General features: G+C 59.4%; 1 protein-coding gene across 7 annotated transcripts in view; it reads left to right on the top strand.

Moving 5' to 3' along the window:
• Positions 1-19,279, top strand: part of pacsin3 (protein kinase C and casein kinase substrate in neurons 3) — a 158,676-nt gene that overhangs the window by 88,046 nt on the left and 51,351 nt on the right. For all 7 annotated transcript variants that reach the window (XM_087996838.1, XM_087996839.1, XM_087996836.1 and 4 more), the window contains 2 exons: positions 6,160-6,248; positions 15,980-16,136. In XM_087996838.1, coding sequence (XP_087852964.1) covers positions 6,204-6,248; positions 15,980-16,136 — 202 coding nt within the window. In that variant the 5' untranslated portion in view covers positions 6,160-6,203. The remainder of the gene's footprint in view (positions 1-6,159; positions 6,249-15,979; positions 16,137-19,279) is intronic.

Below are 19,279 nucleotides of genomic sequence, written 5' to 3' on the forward strand. Positions count from 1 at the left end.
TATCAGCTCTCTTGCATTGAAATAAATGCAGATTAATTTATCAGTCTTTATTCTCCACCTTGCTGTTGCCTGCCTTGACTATGTAACTTGCTCCTCTTTTCAACTGTACCAGCCTCAGACTTGTCTCTTTCGTCACTATGTCTTTGCTCCGCCACCCCCCCCCCCCCCAACTTCCCCACCCGCCACTGACGCACAACCTCCAGGTAAGGCACCCAGAGTATCATATCTCTCCGCTAGGATATTGGCTCCCTTCCAGTTTAGGTTCAAACCATCCTTCTTTTACAGGTCACATCTATAATGCAAATCCCTGCCCCCTGCAACAGCTCCTCAGCCATGCATTCATCTGCTCTATCCTCCTATTTTTACTCTCACCAGCATGTGCCACTGAGAGGAATCCAGATATTATTACCCTACTTTTTAACCTCCTCCCTAATTTCCCTGTTCAGACCCTCCTCCTTTTCTCTTCTTTTGTTTTTGGTGCTAACATGTACAGTGGCCTCCTGTTGATCACTGTCCTCTTTGAGAATTTTCTCCGAGACATCCTTGACCCTGGCACCAGGGAGGCAACACACCATTCTGTTGTCAGACACAGAAGCGTCCGTCTTTGTCCCTGACCAGAGGGTCCTCTCTCTCACAATCGATCGCTTGGAATCTGACATACCCCTCGTTCCAATAGAACCAGTCTTGGTATCAGGAACCTAGCTGTCAATACTACATTCCCCTGAGAATCCATCACCCCTTACATTTTGAAAACAGCGCACTTGTTTGAGGTGGGGATTGCCACAGGAAGCTCCTGCACTACCTGCTCACCTGATCTTTCTGTTGGGGATGGAAAAGGTTTATATTAGGGATGTGGACAGTAACGTGTTTATTTGGAATGAAGGAGGATGTGGGATGTTTATTATTAGAGAATGGGGGGGACATTGATATTCAGGACTGGCAGATTTTATATTTGGAATGTGAGCATTTTTTTACGGAATTACTAACGTGTATGTACATTGGGTTGGGGCCTCTTCATATGAGGGTAGGTTCCTTTTTAATTGCGGACGGGGTTACTTATTTTCAGGTGGGTTGGGGTATCTTTATATTTGTGCACGCTGGAAAATCATTCAGTTGAACGAGGTGGAAGTGGCTGGAATTCCTAAAGTGGGACAGGGCTGTAAATGAGAGCGGTGAGTGAGGTCAAGTAAAGATGTCGGACTCAATTTCATGTTTGCGGGTCTGCTTTGATTGAGGATTGATAGTTAACTTGGAGATTTTTGCATATTTTGAACAATGTTGAGTTTTGAGGTGTCCCCAGGAATAGTGAGGTTTGATTTGTAACATGCGGAAGACATCCTTTTAAGTATGGCTGGAAACTGTCCACAATGTTTCAGCTGATGCCTACCCAGGGATTCATAAAATTCCAGTACAACCCCTTTGCTGTCATGCAAAGTTTTGATTCAAAGATTAATTCGGTTTCTCTGTTGTAAGTCTTGGGCTATTTTCATCACCCGATGAACTGGCCTTGATTGGACATGTGCAGACTGAGACTCTTTTCAGCTGCACTTCCCAAAATGGTGACGGAATACAACGAAACATTTCAATCCTCCCAGAATCACTCACTTTTGAGTTACATTTGATGTAGACTGTCATTTCTTCAAACAGTTTGTTCTAATCAACAGCCTGTACCTGTGTGTTTCAACAGCCCATCGCCCTCCCTCTCTCCCTCTGGAGACAGGTATTCAGGGCAGTGAAGAAGGCTTTTGGCACACTGGCCTTCATCAGACAGGGCAGTGACTATAGAAGTTGGGAAATTATGTTGCAATTATACAGGATGTGGATGAGGCCACACTTGGAGTGTTGTGTTCAGGTTTGGTCACCTTGTTATAGTAACGAAAGTGTTGCTGGAAAAGCACAGCAGGTCAGGCAGCATTCGAGGAGCAGGAGAATCGAAGTTTCAGGCATAAGCCCATCATTCCTGATGATGGGCTTATGGCCGAAAGGTCGATTCTCCTGCTCCTCGGATACTGCCTGACCTGCTGTGCTTTTCCAGCACCACACTCTCAACTCTGATCTCCAGCATTTGCAGTCCTCATCTTGCTATAGGAAGGATGTTATTAAACTGGAAAGGGTGCAGAAGAAATGTACAAGGATCTTCCCAGGATTCTAGGGTCTGAGTCATAGGGAGAGGTCAGACAAGCTAGGACTTCTTTCTTTCGAGTGTAGGAGACTGAGGGGGGATCTTATAGAAGTGTATAAGATCATGAGAGGCATGGATAGGGTGAATGCACTCAGTCTTTTTCCCAGCGTTGGGGAATCGAAGACTAGAGCGCATCAGTTTAAGGTTAGAGGGGAAAGAACAAAAGGGAACCCGAGGGGCAACTTTATTACGCAGAGGGTGGTACGCATATGGAATGAGCTGCCAATGGAATGGTTGAGGTGGGTACATTAACAACATTGAAAACATTTGTACAAATATATGGATAGGCAAGGTGTAGAAGGATATGGGCAAAGTGCAAGGAAATGGGGTTAGCGTGGATGGACGTTTTGGTCGGCATGTACCAGTTTTGGCCGACGGGCCTGTCTCTGTGCTGAATGACTCTATGAATGGTGCTGAGCATTGTGCAATCAACATCAAACATCCAAACTCTGATCTTATGATGGAGGGGATGCCATTTATGAAGCAGCTGAAGATGATTGAGCCTACGATACTACCATGAGGATCACTTGTAAAGATGTCCTGGATCTGAGATGACTAGCCTCCAACAAGTACAGCCATCTTCCTGTATGCCAGGTATGGTCCACCCAGCAGAGAGTTTGCCCCCTGGTACTGATTGATTCCAGTTTTGCTCAGGGTGCTTGATGCCGTTGTGGCCTTGACTTCAAGGCCTGTCACTCTCTCCTGCTTCATCTCTGGAGTTCAGCTGTATTGTCCCTGTTTGAAACAAGGCTGTAATGCGGTCAGGCACTGAGTGGCCCTGGTGGAACCCGCATTGGGCATTGCTGAGCAGGGTGCTGCTTGATAACGTTGTTGCTGAAACCTTCCATCACTTTACTGGTGTTTGGGTGGAGGCTGATGGGGCAGTAATTGGCTGGGTTGGATTTGTCCTGCTGTTTTGTCCAGGACATCCCTAGGCAATTTTCCACATGGTTGGGTCGAGGACAGTGTTCTAGTTGCACTGGAACAGCTTGGCCAGGGAAACGTCTTCAGTATTATTGCTGGAATGTTGTCAGGGCCCCCAGGCTTTGCCGTAACTGGTGCCTTCTTTGATACCACCTGGAGTGAAACAAATCGGCTGAAGGTTGGTTTCTCTGTTGTTGGGGATCATTGGAGGGGGATGAGATGGATCATGCATGGGGCACTTTTGACTGAAGATTGTTGCAAATGCTTTAGCCTTACCATTTGCACTGGTGTGTTAGTCCCTTCCATTATTGAGGATGGGGATATTTATGGAGCCTTCTCCTCCAATGAGCTGTTTAATTGTCCAACACCATTCGCGACTGGATGTGTTAGGATTGCAGAGCTCAGATCTGATCTGTTGGTTTTGGGATCACTTAACTCTGTCTATCACTTGCTGCTTATTCTGTTTGGGATGCAAATTATTCTGTTTGCTATCTTTACCAGGTTGACATCTCATTTTTATGTATATCTTGGCATACTTTTCCTGCACTGTCCATTTAACAAGAAATGATCCCCTGGCTTGATGGTAATGGTTGAGTGGGGCATTGCTGGGCCATGAGATGGAAGATGGTGCTGGAGTACAACTGTAGTGCTGTTGATGACCACACGGGCGCCTCATGGATGCCCAGTCTTGAGTTGCTAGGTCTGTTTGACGTTTGTCTCCTTTAGCGCAGTGGTAGTGCCACACAACATGATGGATGACCTTCTCAGTGAGACTTCATCTCCAGGACTCCGGCGGTCGCTCTTACCAATACTGTCATGGACAGAAGTGAGCACAGCCAGCAGATTAGTAAAAAATGAGGTTAAGTATGTTTTTCCCTCTTACTGGTTCCCTCACCAACTGCCGCAATCCCACTCTGGCCCGGTTAGACTTGACCAGCTGCTGCCAAGCCACTCCTGGTGATGGACGTTGAAATTGCTGACCCAGAGTACATTCTCTGCCCTTGCCACCCCCTCAGTGCTTCTTCCAAATGTTTGTCAAGATGGAGGAGTACTAATTCCTCAGCCAAGGGAGGATGGAATGTTGTCATCTGCAGGAGGTTTCCTTGCTCATGTTTAACCTGAAGCCATGAGACTCCATGGGATCTGGAGTCAATGTTGAGGACTCCCAGGCATCTCCCTCCTGATTGTGGCACAGTGGTCCTGTCCCTATCCCTCCACTGGGAGGCCCAGGTTCGAGTCCCATCTGCTCCAGAGGTGAGTAATAACAATTTAAATAAGAATTTAAAAAAAAATTATATCCCTGCTGGGTCTGTCCTGCCAGTGGGATAGGACATATCCAAGAATGGTAGCCGTAGTGTTTGATGATGCTATGAGTACAACTATATCACGCTGTTTTTCACGAGTCTGTGAGACAGCTTTCCAAATTTTGGCACTAGCCCCCAGATGTTGGAAAGGAGGACTCTGCAGGGTCAACAAAGCTGTTTCTGCCATTGTCTTTTCCGGTTTGAAGGTCAATGCTGGGTGATCTGTCTGGTTTGGTTACTTTGATGAGACCTCTTAGCAATGAATAAAACTGAATGGCTTTCTCGGCCATTTTGGAGGGCAGTTGAGAGTCAACCACATTGTTGTGGGTCTGGAGTTACATATAGGCCAGACCAGGCGAGGATGCAGATTTCCTTCCTTTCTCTCCCTCACTCTTCTCTTCCTCCATTACTCTTTCTCCCTGTCTTCATCTCCCTATCTAACGCTCTCTCTGAGCCTCCCTCTGTCTGACTCCCCTCTCTCTGCCCCAACCCCTTCTCTTTCTGATTCCCACTGACCTCTGACCCGCCTCTCTCTGACCACGTCCTCTCAATGACCACCCCCTCTTTCTGACCACTTCACCTCACCCATTCCCTCTCTCTGCCTTACTATGGGAAGGCTGTAGATGCCAATGTTGAGCAATGAAGGCAATCATGCGAAATGCCTTCTTAACCACCCTATCTATGTGTGACACCAACTGCAAAGAATTATGTACCTGAACCCCGAGGTCTCTGTTCTACAATACTGCACTACCTTTAATTGTATAATTCTTGTCCTTGTTTGTCTTACCAAAATGCAATACCTCGCATTTATCCAAATTAAACTCCAACTACCACTCTTCAGTCCACTGACCTAATTGATCAAGATCTGTTTGTAATCTTACGTAACCTCCTTCACTGTCCACTATGTCACCAATTTTGGTATCATCTGCAAACTAACTAACTGTGCCTTCGACACTCTCGTCTAGATCATTTGTATAAACGTCAAACAAAAGTGGATCCAGCCTGTGAAACACTGCTGGTCAGAGGCCTCCAGTCTGAAAAAACAACATTTCACCATCATCCTGTCTACTGCTGTTTAGCCAATTTTGTAACCAATTGGCAAGTTGAGCCTGAATCCCACGTGATCTAACTTTACTGATGAGTCTACCATGTGGAACCTTGTGAAAGACTTTACTAAAGTCTAAGTAAACAACATCTACTGCTGTGGCCTCATCAACCTTCTTGTTACTTCCTCAAAAAACTCAATCAAGTTTGTGAGACATGATTTCCCACGCACAAAACCATGCTGACTATCCCTAATCATTCCTTGCCTCTCCAAATGCATATAAGTCCTGTCTATCAGAATCACTTCCAACAACTTAGCCACCACCGAAGTCAGACTCTCAGGTCTATAGTCCCAGGCTTCTCCTTAGATCCCTTCTTAAACAACAGCACAACATTAGACATTCTACAGTCATCTAATACCTCAATCGTTGTTATAGATGATACAAATATTTCTACAAGAAGTGCTGAAATTTCTTCCCTAACTTCCCACAACGTTCTGTGATACATTAGATCAGGTCCTGATGTTTTATCCACCTTTATGTTTTCTAAGACCTCCAACACTTCCTGTTCAGTAATGTGAGGAGTTTTCAAAACATCAGTATTTATTTCCCTCTGTTCTTTGGCCCCCGTTTCTTTCTCCACAGTAAAAACTGATGCAAAATATTCATTTAATATTGGTTCCTAATGGAGTCCTTTCTTCCACAGAATAAAAAGCCGCCAAAATTCTGTGCTGCAAGGGAACAGCGGCCATGTCATTGGCAAAGGGCGAAGAAATAGCAAAGAGCTTCTGGGAGGTCAGTCACACACATTCACTTGTCCTTCCCTCCATCTCGCGGCACAGCTCTCTCTCCCCTCCCTCAATCTCTCCCCCTTTGCTCTCTTTCCCTCCCTCTGTGTCTCCACCCCCATTCTCTTGTACTCCCATCTCACTCCCTTCCTCGCTTTCTATCCTCCCCTTTTCTCTCTTTCTCCTGCCTGACAATCTGTCGCCACCGTGGCTCGCTCTCTTTCTCATCAACTTGCTCTTATTCTCTCCCACTGTTCATGTTCTCTGCCCCTCGATCTCGTTCTCTTCCCCACGCTTTCACTCTTCTCTTCCCCCTCTGTCGCGTACTCTCCTCCCCCCCCCCCCCGTCGCGTTCTCTTCCCCCCCCGTCGCGTTCTCTTCCCCCCCCGTCGCGTTCTCTTCCACCCCCCGTCGCGTTCTCTTCCCCCCCCCGGTCGCGTTCTCTTTCCCCCCCCGTCGCGTTCTCTTTCCCCCCCCGTCGCGTTCTCTTTCCCCCCCCGTCGCGTTCTCTTTCCCCCCCCGTCGCGTTCTCTTTCCCCCCCCGTCGCGTTCTCTTTCCCCCCCCCGTCGCGTTCTCTTTCCCCCCCCGTCGCGTTCTCTTTCCCCCCCCGTCGCGTTCTCTTTCCCCCCCCGTCGCGTTCTCTTGCCCCCCCGTCGCGTTCTCTTCCCCCCCCCGTCGCGTTCTCTTCCCCCCCCCCCCGTCGCGTTCTCTTCCCCCCCCCCGTCGCGTTCTCTTCCCCCCCCCGTCGCGTTCTCTTTCCCCCCCCGTCGCGTTCTCTTTCCCCCCCCGTCGCGTTCTCTTTCCCCCCCCCGTCGCGTTCTCTTTCCCCCCCCGTCGCGTTCTCTTTCCCCCCCCGTCGCGTTCTCTTTCCCCCCCCGTCGCGTTCTCTTTCCCCCCCCGTCGCGTTCTCTTTCCCCCCCCGTCGCGTTCTCTTTCCCCCCCCGTCGCGTTCTCTTTCCCCCCCCGTCGCGTTCTCTTTCCCCCCCGTCGCGTTCTCTTCCCCCCCCGTCGCGTTCTCTTCCCCCCCCGTCGCGTTCTCTTCCCCCCCCCCGTCGCGTTCTCTTGCCCCCCCGTCGCGTTCTCTTCCCCCCCCCCCGTCGCGTTCTCTTCCACCCCCCGTCGCGTTCTCTTCCCCCCCCCCCCGTCGCGTTCTCTTCCCCCCCCCCCCGTCGCGTTCTCTTCCCCCCCCGTCGCGTTCTCTTCCCCCCCCGTCGCGTTCTCTTCCCCCCCCGTCGCGTTCTCTTCCCCCCCCGTCGCGTTCTCTTCCCCCCCCGTCGCGTTCTCTTCCCCCCCCGTCGCGTTCTCTTCCCCCCCCCCGTCGCGTTCTCTTCCCCCCCCCGTCGCGTTCTCTTCCCCCCCCCCGTCGCGTTCTCTTCCACCCCCCGTCGCGTTCTCTTCCCCCCCCCCCGTCGCGTTCTCTTCCCCCCCCCCCCGTCGCGTTCTCTTACCCCCCCCCGTCGCGTTCTCTTCCCCCCCCCGTCGCGTTCTCTTCCCCCCCCCGTCGCGTTCTCTTCCACCCCCCGTCGCGTTTTCTTCCCCCCCCGTCGCGTTCTCTTCCCCCTCCCCCCCCCCCCGTCGCGTTCTCTTCCCCCTCCCCCCCCCCCCCGTCGCGTTCTCTTCCCCCCCCCCCCCGTCGCGTTCTCTTCCCCCCCCCGTCGCGTTCTCTTCCCCCCCCCATCGCGTTCTCTTCCCCCCACCCCGTCGCGTTCTCTTCCCCCCCCGTCGCGTTCTCTTCCCCCCCCCGTCGCGTTCTCTTCCCCCCCCCGTCGCGTTCTCTTCCCCCCCCCCGTCGCGTTCTCTTCCACCCCCCGTCGCGTTCTCTTCCACCCCCCGTCGCGTTCTCTTCCCCCTCCCCCCCCCCGTCGGGTTCTTTTCCCCCCCCGTCGCGTTCTCTTCCCCCCCCGTCGCGTTCTCTTCCCCCCCCCGTCGCGTTCTCTTTCCCCCCCCCCGTCGCGTTCTCTTCCCCCCCCCGTCGCGTTCTCTTCCCCCCCCCGTCGCGTTCTCTTCCCCCCCCCGTCGCGTTCTCTTCCCCCCCCCCCCGTCGCGTTCTCTTCCCCCCCCCCCCGTCGCGTTCTCTTCCCCCCCCCCCCGTCGCGTTCTCTTTCCCCCCCCGTCGCGTTCTCTTCCCCCCCCCGTCGCGTTCTCTTCCCCCCCCCCCCGTCGCGTTCTCTTTCCCCCCCGTCGCGTTCTCTTTCCCCCCCCGTCGCGTTCTCTCCCCCCCCCCCGTCGCGTTCTCTTCCCGCCCCCCCCCCCGTCGCGTTCTCTTCCACCCCCCGTCGCGTTCTCTTCCCCCCCCGTCGCGTTCTCTCCCCCCCCCCCCCCCGTCACGTTCTCTTCCCCCCCCCGTCACGTTCTCTTCCCCCCCCCGTCACGTTCTCTTCCCCCCCCCGTCACGTTCTCTTCCCCCCCCCGTCACGTTCTCTCCCCCCCCCCCGTCGCGTTCTCTTCCCCCCCCGTCGCGTTCTCTCCCCCCCCCCCCCCGTCACGTTCTCTTCCCCCCCCGTCGCGTTCTCTTCCCCCCCCGTCGCGTTCTCTCCCCCCCCCCCGTCGCGTTCTCTTCCCCCCCCGTCGCGTTCTCTTCCCCCCCCCGTCGCGTTCTCTTCCCCCCCCCGTCGCGTTCTCTCCCCCCCCCCTCCCCCCCCCGTCGCGTTCTCTTTCCCCCCCCGCCGCGTTCTCTTCCCCCCCCCCGTCGCGTTCTCTTCCCCCCCCCCGTCGCGTTCTCTTCCCCCCCCCGTCGCGTTCTCTTCCCCCCCCCGTCGCGTTCTCTTTCCCCCCCCGTTGCGTTCTCTTTCCCCCCCCCGTCGCGTTCTCTTCCCCCCCCCCGTCGCGTTCTCTTTCCCCCCGTCGCGTTCTCTTCCCCCCCCGTCGCGTTCTCTTCCCCCCCCCCGTCGCGTTCTCTTCCCCCCCCCCCGTCGCGTTCTCTCCCCCCCCCGTCGCGTTCTCTCCCCCCCCCCCGTCGCGTTCTCTTCCCCCCCCGTCGCGTTCTCTTCCCCCCCCGTCGCGTTCTCTTTCCCCCCCCCCGTCGCGTTCTCTTTCCCCCCGTCGCGTTCTCTTCCCCCCCCGTCGCGTTCTCTTCCCCCCCCGTCGCGTTCTCTTCCCCCCCCGTCGCGTTCTCTTTCCCCCCCCGTCGCGTTCTCTTCCCCCCCCGTCGCGTTCTCTTTCCCCCCCGTCGCGTTCTCTTTCCCCCCGTCGCGTTCTCTTTCCCCCCGTCGCGTTCTCTTTCCCCCCGTCGCGTTCTCTTTCCCCCCGTCGCGTTCTCTTTCCCCCCGTCGCGTTCTCTTCCCCCCCCCCCGTCGCGTTCTCTTTCCCCCCGTCGCGTTCTCTTTCCCCCCGTCGCGTTCTCTTCCCCCCCCGTCGCGTTCTCTTCCCCCCCCGTCGCGTTCTCTTCCCCCCCCGTCGCGTTCTCTTTCCCCCCGTCGCGTTCTCTTCCCCCCCCGTCGCGTTCTCTTCCCCCCCCGTCGCGTTCTCTTCCCCCCCCGTCGCGTTCTCTTCCCCCCCCGTCGCGTTCTCTTCCCCCCCCGTCGCGTTCTCTTCCCCCCCCGTCGCGTTCTCTTCCCCCCCCGTCGCGTTCTCTTCCCCCCCCGTCGCGTTCTCTTCCCCCCCCGTCGCGTTCTCTTCCCCCCCCGTCGCGTTCTCTTTCCCCCCGTCGCGTTCTCTTCCCCCCCCGTCGCGTTCTCTTCCCCCCCCGTCGCGTTCTCTTCCCCCCCCCGTCGCGTTCTCTTCCCCCCCGTCGCGTTCTCTTTCCCCCCGTCGCGTTCTCTTTCCCCCCGTCGCGTTCTCTTTCCCCCCGTCGCGATCTCTTCCCCCCCCCGTCGCGTTCTCTTCCCCCCCCCGTCGCGTTCTCTTCCCCCCCCGTCGCGTTCTCTTCCCCCCCCCCGTCGCGTTCTCTTCCCCCCCCGTCGCGTTCTCTTCCCCCCCCGTCGCGTTCTCTTCCCCCCCCGTCGCGTTCTCTTCCACCCCCCGTCGCGTTCTCTTCCCCCTCCCCCCCCCCCGTCGCGTTCTCTTCCCCCTCCCCCCCCCCCCGTCGCGTTCTCTTCCCCCCCCCGTCGCGTTCTCTTCCCCCCCCCCGTCGCGTTCTCTTCCCCCCCCGTCGCGTTCTCTTCCCCCCCCGTCGCGTTCTCTTCCCCCCCCGTCGCGTTCTCTTCCACCCCCCGTCGCGTTCTCTTCCCCCTCCCCCCCCCCCCCGTCGCGTTCTCTTCCCCCCCCCCCCCCCGTCGCGTTCTCTTTCCCCCCCCCGTCGCGTTCTCTTCCCTCCCCCGTCGCGTTCTCTTCCCCCCCCTTCGCGTTCTCTTCCCCCCCCGTCGCGTTCTCTTCCACCCCCCGTCGCGTTCTCTTCCACCCCCCGTCGCGTTCTCTTCCCCCCCCCGTCGCGTTCTCTTCCCCCCCCATCGCGTTCTCTTCCCCCCCCGTCGCGTTCTCTTCCCCCCCGTCGCGTTCTCTTCCCCCCCCCCGTCGCGTTCTCTGCCCCCCCCGTCGCGTTCTCTTCCCCCCCCCGTCGCGTTCTCTTCCCCCCCCGTCACGTTCTCTTCCCCCCCCGTCGCGTTCTCTTCCCCCCCCCCCGTCGCGTTCTCTTCCCCCCCCCGTCACGTTCTCTTCCCCCCCCCCCCCGTCGCGTTCTCTTCCACCCCCCGTCGCGTTCTCTTCCCCCCCCCCCCCCCGTCGCGTTCTCTTCTCCCCCCCCGTCGCGTTCTCTTCCCCCCCCCCCCCCGTCGCGTTCTCTTCTCCCCCCCCGTCGCGTTCTCTTCCCCCACCCGTCGCGTTCTCTTCTCCCCCCCCGTCGCGTTCTCTTCTCCCCCCCCGTCGCGTTCTCTTCTCCCCCCCCGTCGCGTTCTCTTCCCCCCCCCGTCGCGTTCTCTTCCCCCCCCCGTCGCGTTCTCTTCCCCCCCCCGTCGCGTTCTCTTCCCCCCCCCGTCGCGTTCTCTTCCACCCCCCGTCGCGTTCTCTTCCACCCCCCGTCGCGTTCTCTTCCCCCCCCGTCGCGTTCTCTTCCCCCTCCCCCCCCCGTCGCGTTCTCTTCCCACCCCCCCCCGTCGCGTTCTCTTCCCCCCCGTCGCGTTCTCTTCCCCCCCCGTCGCGTTCTCTTCCCCCCCCGTCGCGTTCTCTTCCCCCCCCCGTCGCGTTCTCTTCCCCCCCCCCCGTCGCGTTCTCTTCCCCCCCCCCGTCGCGTTCTCTTCCCCCCCCCCGTCGCGTTCTCTTCCCCCCCCCGTCGCGTTCTCTTCCACCCCCCGTCGCGTTCTCTTCCCCCCCCCCGTCGCGTTCTCTTCCCCCCCGTCGCGTTCTCTTCCCCCCCCGTCGCGTTCTCTTCCCCCCCCGTCGCGTTCTCTTCCCCCCCCGTCGCGTTCTCTTCCCCCCCCCCGTCGCGTTCTCTTCCCCCCCCCCCCCGTCGCGTTCTCTTCCCCCCCCCCCCCGTCGCGTTCTCTTTCCCCCCCCGTCGCGTTCTCTTTCCCCCCCCGTCGCGTTCTCTTTCCCCCCCCGTCGCGTTCTCTTTCCCCCCCCGTCGCGTTCTCTTTCCCCCCCGTCGCGTTCTCTTTCCCCCCCCGTCGCGTTCTCTTTCCCCCCCCCGTCGCGTTCTCTTTCCCCCCCCGTCGCGTTCTCTTTCCCCCCCGTCGCGTTCTCTTTCCCCCCCCGTCGCGTTCTCTTCCCCCCCCCCGTCGCGTTCTCTTCCCCCCCCGTCACGTTCTCTTCCCCCCCCGTCGCGTTCTCTTCCCCCCCCGTCGCGTTCTCTTCCACCCCCCGTCGCGTTCTCTTCCCCCTCCCCCCCCCCCGTCGCGTTCTCTTCCCCCCCCCCCCGTCGCGTTCTCTTTCCCCCCCCGTCGCGTTCTCTTCCCCCCCCGTCGCGTTCTCTTCCCCCCCCCGTCGCGTTCTCTTCCCCCCCCCGTCGCGTTCTCTTCCCCCCCCCATCGCGTTCTCTTCCCCCCCCGTCGCGTTCTCTTCCACCCCCCGTCGCGTTCTCTTCCCCCCCCCGTCGCGTTCTCTTCCCCCCCCGTCGCGTTCTCTTCCCCCCCCCCGTCGCGTTCTCTTCCCCCCCCGTCACGTTCTCTTCCCCCCCCGTCGCGTTCTCTTCCCCCCCCCCGTCGCGTTCTCTTCCCCCCCCCGTCACGTTCTCTTCCCCCCCCCCCGTCGCGTTCTCTTCCACCCCCCGTCGCGTTCTCTTTCCCCCCCCCCGTCGCGTTCTCTTCTCCCCCCCCGTCGCGTTCTCTTCCCCCCCCCGTCGCGTTCTCTTCTCCCCCCCCGTCGCGTTCTCTTCCCCCCCCCCGTCGCGTTCTCTTCCCCCCCCCGTCGCGTTCTCTTCCCCCCCCCGTCGCGTTCTCTTCCACCCCCCGTCGCGTTCTCTTCCACCCCCCGTCGCGTTCTCTTCCCCCCCCCGTCGCGTTCTCTTCCCCCTCCCCCCCCCCCGTCGCGTTCTCTTCCCACCCCCCCCCGTCGCGTTCTCTTCCCACCCCCCCCCGTTCTCTTCCCCCCCCGTCGCGTTCTCTTCCCCCCCCGTCGCGTTCTCTTCCCCCCCCCGTCGCGTTCTCTTCCCCCCCCCCGTCGCGTTCTCTTCCCCCCCCCCGTCGCGTTCTCTTCCCCCCCCCCGTCGCGTTCTCTTCCACCCCCCGTCGCGTTCTCTTCCCCCTCCCCCCCCCGTCGCGTTCTCTTCCCCCTCCCCCCCCCCCGTCGCGTTCTCTTCCCCCCCCGTCGCGTTCTCTTCCCCCCCCGTCGCGTTCTCTTCCCCCCCCGTCGCGTTCTCTTCCCCCCCCGTTGCGTTCTCTTCCCCCCCCCGTCGCGTTCTCTTTCCCCCCCCCGTCGCGTTCTCTTCCCCCCCCCGTCGCGTTCTCTTCCCCCCCCCCGTCGCGTTCTCTTTCCCCCCCCGTCGCGTTCTCTTCCCCCCCCCCGTCGCGTTCTCTTTCCCCCCCCGTCGCGTTCTCTTTCCCCCCCCGTCGCGTTCTCTTTCCCCCTCCGTCGCGTTCTCTTTCCCCCCCGTCGCGTTCTCTTTCCCCCCCCGTCGCGTTCTCTTTCCCCCCCCGTCGCGTTCTCTTTCCCCCCCCCCGTCGCGTTCTCTTTCCCCCCCGTCGCGATCTCTTTCCCCCCCCGTCGCGATCTCTTTCCCCCCCCCGTCGCGTTCTCTTTCCCCCCCCGTCGCGTTCTCTTTCCCCCCCCGTCGCGTTCTCTTTCCCCCCCCGTCGCGTTCTCTTTCCCCCCCCGTCGCGTTCTCTTTCCCCCCCCGTCGCGTTCTCTTTCCCCCCCCGTCGCGTTCTCTTTCCCCCCCCGTCGCGTTCTCTTTCCCCCCCCGTCGCGTTCTCTTTCCCCCCCCGTCGCGTTCTCATTCCCCCCCCCGTCGCGTTCTCATTCCCCCCCCCGTCGCGTTCTCTTCCCCCCCCCCCCGCCGCGTTCTCTTCCCCCCCCCCCGCTGCGTTCTCCTCCCCCCCCGTCGCGTTCTCCTCCCCCCCCCCCCCCGTCGCGTTCTCTTCCCCCCCCCCGTTGCGTTCTCTTCCCCCCCCGTCGCGTTCTCCTCCCCCCCCCCGTCGCGTTCTCTTCCCCCCCCCGTCGCGTTCTCTTCCCCCCCCCCCCGTCGCGTTCTCTTCCCCCCCCCCCGTCGCGTTCTCTTCCCCCCCCCCGTCGCGTTCTCTTCCCCCCCCCCGTCGCGTTCTCTTCCCCCCCGTCGCGTTCTCTTCCCCCCCGTCGCGTTCTCTTCCCCCCTGTCGCGTTCTCTTCCCCCCTGTCGCGTTCTCTTCCCCCCTGTCGCGTTCTCCTCCCCCCCGTCGCGTTCTCCTCCCCCCATCGCGTTCTCCTCCCCCCTGTCGCGTTCTCCTCCCCCCTGTCGCGTTCTCCTCCCCCCTGTCGCGTTCTCCTCCCCCCTGTCGCGTTCTCCTCCCCCGCGTCGCGTTCTCCTCCCCCCTGTCGCGTTCTCCTCCCCCCTGTCGCGTTCTCCTCCCCCCTGTCGCGTTCTCCTCCCCCCTGTCGCGTTCTCCTCCCCCCTGTCGCGTTCTCCTCCCCCGCGTCGCGTTCTCCTCCGCCCCGTCGCGTTCTCCTCCCCCCCGTCGCGTTCTCCCCCCCCCCCCCCCCCCGTCGCGTTCTCCTCCCCCCCCCCCGTCGCGTTCTCTTCCCCACCCCGTCACGTTCTCTCCCCACCCGTTGCGTTAGAACATAGAACAATACAGCACAGAACAGGCCCTTCGGCCCACGATGTTGTGCCGAACATTTGTCCTAGCTTAAGCACCCATCCATGTACCTATCCAATTGCCGCTTAAAGGTCACCAAAGATTCTGACTCTACCACTCCCACAGGCAGTGCATTCCATGCCCCCACCACTCTCTGGGTAAAGAACCCACCCCTGACATCTCCCCTATACCTCCCACCCTTCACCTTAAATTTATGTCCCCTTGTAACACACTGTTGCACCCGGGGAAAAAGTTTTTGACTGTCTACTCTATATATTCCGCTGATCATCTTATAAACCTCTATCAAGTTACCCCTCAGCCTTCACCGCTCCAACGAGAAAAGGCCTAGTACTCTCAACCTATCCTCGTACGACCTATTCTCCATTCCAGGCAACATCCTGGTAAATCTTCTCTGCACCCTCTCCAAAGCTTCCACATCTTTCCTAAAGTGAGGCGACCAGAACTGCACGCAGTACTCCAAATGTGGCCTAACCAAGGTCCTGTACAGCTGCAACATCACCTCACGACTCTTGAATTCAATCCCTCTGCTAATGAACGCTAATACACCATAGGCCTTCTTACAAGTTCTATCCACCTGAGTGGCAACTTTCAAAGATCTATGAACATAGACCCCAAGATCCCTCTGTTCCTCCACCTCACTAAGAACCCTACCGTTAACCCTGTATTCCGCATTCTTATTTGTCCTTCCAAAATGGACAACCTCACACTTGACAGGGTTGAACTCCATCTGCCACTCCTCAGCCCAGCTCTGCATCATATCTAAGTCCCTTTGCAGCCGACAACAGCCCTCCTCTCTATCCACAACTTCTCCTTGCATTCTCTCTGCCGGCTCACCATGCATACCCTTCCCCCATGTCTCGCACGCCCTCTTTCCCCCATATGCCTCACATGTCCTCTCCCCCCTCGTCTCGCACTCCCTCCCTCGCTCCCTCCCTCCCTCGCCTATCACGGCCTCTCTCCCTCACCTCGCACTCCCACTCTCTCTCGCCTATCGCACCCTCTCTCCCTCACCTTGCACTCCCTCTCTCCCTCGCCTATCGTGCCCTCTCTCTCCCTCACCTCGCACTCCCTCTCTCCCTCACCTCTCACTCCATCTCTCCCTTGTCTATTATGCCCTCTCTCTCTCTCTCTCTCACCTTGCACTCCCTCTTTCCCTTGCTTCACGGGCCCTCTCCCCCTCACCTTGCGTGCCCTCCGTCTCCTGTCTCGCTCGCCCTCCCACACTTTCTGCTCCTTCATTGTGCTCCTCTCCCTTCCTCAAACCCCACACCTCCATCATCTGCTCTCCTTTCCCCTGCCGGTATTACCCCCCTCCCCAATATCCCTGTGCACACTGCCCTCTCCCACTGCAGTCACAGAATTCTCACCCCCCCCCCCCCCCCCCCACATTAACCGGAGCCCTGTCTTGCAGCTCTGTGTCTGCCCCCTCTCCATTTTGGCACTGTGTTGTCCCTGCCCCCAGCAGCTGCCCCCTCGGAGGGCAAGGGGTGGGGGGAGGGTATTGGTTCTGTGCACTGTAGTGTGGTTTGTGATGTTCAGTCTCTCTTTGTCTTTCCCCTCACCCGGTGCCAGTAGCCGGGACAGTACAGGACGACGGTCAGACGTTTTGACGATGGGCACCAACTCTGCAATGAGCTGCTCAGCTGCTTCCAGGAGCGTGCACAGATCGAGAAGCAGTATGCCCAGAAGCTGGCTAGCTGGTCCAAGAAGTGGAAGAATGTGGTGGAGAAGGGTAAGAGAGCCCCGCAGGGTGATGGTCAGGGTAAGAGGGGACAGTAGGTGATGGTCGGGGTAAGAGGGGACAGCAGGGTGATGGTCGGGGTAAGAGGGGACAGTAGGTGATGGTCGGGGTAAGAGGGGACAGCAGGGTGATGGTCGGGGTAAGAGGGGACAGTAGGGTGATGGTCGGGGTAAGAGGGGACAGTAGGTGATGGTCGGGGTAAGAGGGGACAGTAGGTGATGGTCGGGGTAAGAGGGGACAGCAGGGTGATGGTCGGGGTAAGAGGGGACAGTAGGTGATGGTCGGGGTAAGAGGGGACAGCAGGGTGATGGTCGGGGTAAGAGGGGACAGTAGGGTGATGGTCGGGGTAAGAGGGGACAGTAGGTGATGGTCGGGGTAAGAGGGGACAGTAGGTGATGGTCGGGGTAAGAGGGGACAGCAGGGTGATGGTCGGGGTAAGAGGGGACAGTAGGTGATGGTCGGGGTAAGAGGGGACAGCAGGTGATGGTCGCGGTAAGAGGGGACAGTAGGTGATGGTCAGGGTAAGAGGGGACAGTAGGTGATGGTCGGGGTAAGAGGGGACAGTAGGTGATGGTCGGGGTAAGAGGGGACAGCAGGGTGATGGTCAGAGTAAGAGGGGACAGTAGGTGATGGTCGGGGTAAGAGGGGACAGTAGGTGATGGTCAGGGTAAGAGGGGACAGTAGGGTGATGGTCGGGGTAAGAGGGGACAGTAGGTGATGGTCAGGGTAAGAGGGGACAGCAGGTGATGGTCGGGGTAAGAGGGGACAGCAGGGTGATGGTCGGGGTAAGAGGGGACAGTAGGGTGATGGTCGGGGTAAGAGGGGTCAGCAGGTGATGGTCGGGGTAAGAGGGTACAGTAGGGTGATGGTCGGGGTAAGAGGGGACAGTAGGGTGATGGTCGGGGTAAGAGGGGTCAGCAGGTGATGGTCGGGGTAAGAGGGGACAGTAGGTGATGGTCGGGGTAAGAGGGGACAGCAGGTGATAGTCGGGGTAAGAGGGGACAGTAGGTGATGGTCGGGGTAAGAGGGGACAGTAGGTGATGGTCGGGGTAAGAGGGGACAGCAGGTGATAGTCGGGGTAAGAGGGGACAGTAGGTGATGGTCGCGGTAAGAGGGGACAGCAGGGTGATGGTCGGGGTAAGAGGGGACAGTAGGTGATGGTCGGGGTAAGAGGGGACAGCAGGGTGATGGTCGGGGTAAGAGGGGACAGTAGGTGATGGTCGGGGTAAGAGGGGACAGTAGGGTGATGGTCGGGGTAAGAGGGTACAGCAGGTGATGGTCGGGATAAGAGGGGACAGTAGGTGATGGTCGGGGTAAGAGGGGACAGCAGGTGATGGTCGGGGTAAGAGGGGACAGCAGGTGATGGTCGGGGTAAAAAGGGGACAGCAGGGTGATGGTCGGGGTAAGAGGGGACAGCAGGTGATGGTCGGGGTAAGAGGGGACAGCAGGTGATGGTCGCGGTAAGAGGGGACAGCAGGGTGATGGTCGGGGTAAGAGGGGACAGCAGGTGATGGTCGGGGTAAGAGGGGACAGCAGGGTAATGGTCGGGGTAAGAGGGGACAGCAGGTGATGGTCGGGGTAAGAGGGGACAGCAGGTGATGGTCGGGGTAAGAGGGGACAGCAGGTGATGGTCAGGGTAAGAGGGGACAGCAGGGTGATGGTCGGGGTAAGAGGGGACAGTAGGTGATGGTGGGGTAAGAGGGGACAGTAGGTGATGGTGGGGGTAAGAGGGGACAGCAGGTGATGGTCGGGGTAAGAGGGGACAGTAGGTGATGGTCGGGGTAAGAGGGGACAGTAGGTGATGGTCGGGGTAAGAGGGGACAGTAGGTGATGGTCGGGGTAAGAGGGGACAGCAGGTGATGGTCGGGGTAAGAGGGGACAGCAGGTGATGGTCAGGGTACGAGGGGACAGTAGGTGATGGTCGGGGTAAGAGGGGACAGTAGGTGATGGTCGGGGTAAGAGGGGACAGCAGGGTGATGGTCGGGGTAAGAGGGGACAGTAGGTGATGGTCGGGGTAAGAGGGGACAGCAGGTGATGGTCGGGGTAAGAGGGGACAGCAGGGTGATGGTCGGGGTAAGAGGGGACAGTAGGTGATGGTCGGGGTAAGAGGGGACAGCAGGGTGATGGTCGGGGTAAGAGGGGACAGTAGGTGATGGTCGGGGTAAGAGGGGACAGCAGGTGATGGTCGGGGTAAGAGGGGACAGCAGGTGATGGTCGGGGTAAGAGGGGACAGCAGGTGATGGTCGGGGTAAGAGGGGACAGTAGGTGATGGTCGGGGTAAGAGGGGACAGTAGGTGATGGTCGGGGTAAGAGGGGACAGCAGGTGATGGTCGGGGTAAGAGGGGACAGTAGGTGATGGTCGGGGTAAGAGGGGACAGTAGGTGATGGTCGGGGTAAGAGGGGACAGCAGGTGATGGTCGGGGTAAGAGGGGACAGTAGGTGATGGTCGGGGTAAGAGGGGACAGCAGGGTGATGGTCGGGGTAAGAGGGGACAGTAGGTGATGGTCGGGGTAAGAGGGGACAGCAGGGTGATGGTCGGGGTAAGAGGGGACAGTAGGTGATGGTCGGGGTAAGAGGGGACAGCAGGGTGATGGTCGGGGTAAGAGGGGACAGTAGGTGATGGTCGGGGTAAGAGGGGACAGTAGGTGATGGTCGGGGTAAGAGGGGACAGTAGGTGATGGTCGGGGTAAGAGGGGACAGCAGGTGATGGTCGGGGTAAGAGGGGACAGCAGGGTGATGGTCGGGGTAAGAGGGGACAGTAGGTGATGGTCGGGGTAAGAGGGGACAGTAGGTGATGGTCGGGGTAAGAGTGGACAGTAGGTGATGGTCGGGGTAAGAGGGGACAGTAGGTGATGGTCGGGGTAAGAGGGGACAGTAGGTGATGGTCGGGGTAAGAGGGGACAGCAGGGTGATGGTCGGGGTAAGAGGGGACAGTAGGTGATGGTCGGGGTAAGAGGGGACAGTAGGTGATGGTCGGGGTAAGAGGGGACAGTAGGTGATGGTCGGGGTAAGAGGGGACAGCAGGTGATGGTCGGGGTAAGAGGGGACAGCAGGTGATGGTCGGGGTAAGAGGGGACAGTAGGTGATGGTCGGGGTAAGAGGGGACAGTAGGTGATGGTCGGGGTAAGAGGGGA

This window comes from Chiloscyllium plagiosum, unplaced genomic scaffold (assembly GCF_037043375.1).
Source record: "Chiloscyllium plagiosum isolate Xiang-an unplaced genomic scaffold, Cpla_swu_hap1 HiC_scaffold_18, whole genome shotgun sequence".
In the NCBI taxonomy this organism is placed as follows: domain Eukaryota; kingdom Metazoa; phylum Chordata; class Chondrichthyes; order Orectolobiformes; family Hemiscylliidae; genus Chiloscyllium; species Chiloscyllium plagiosum.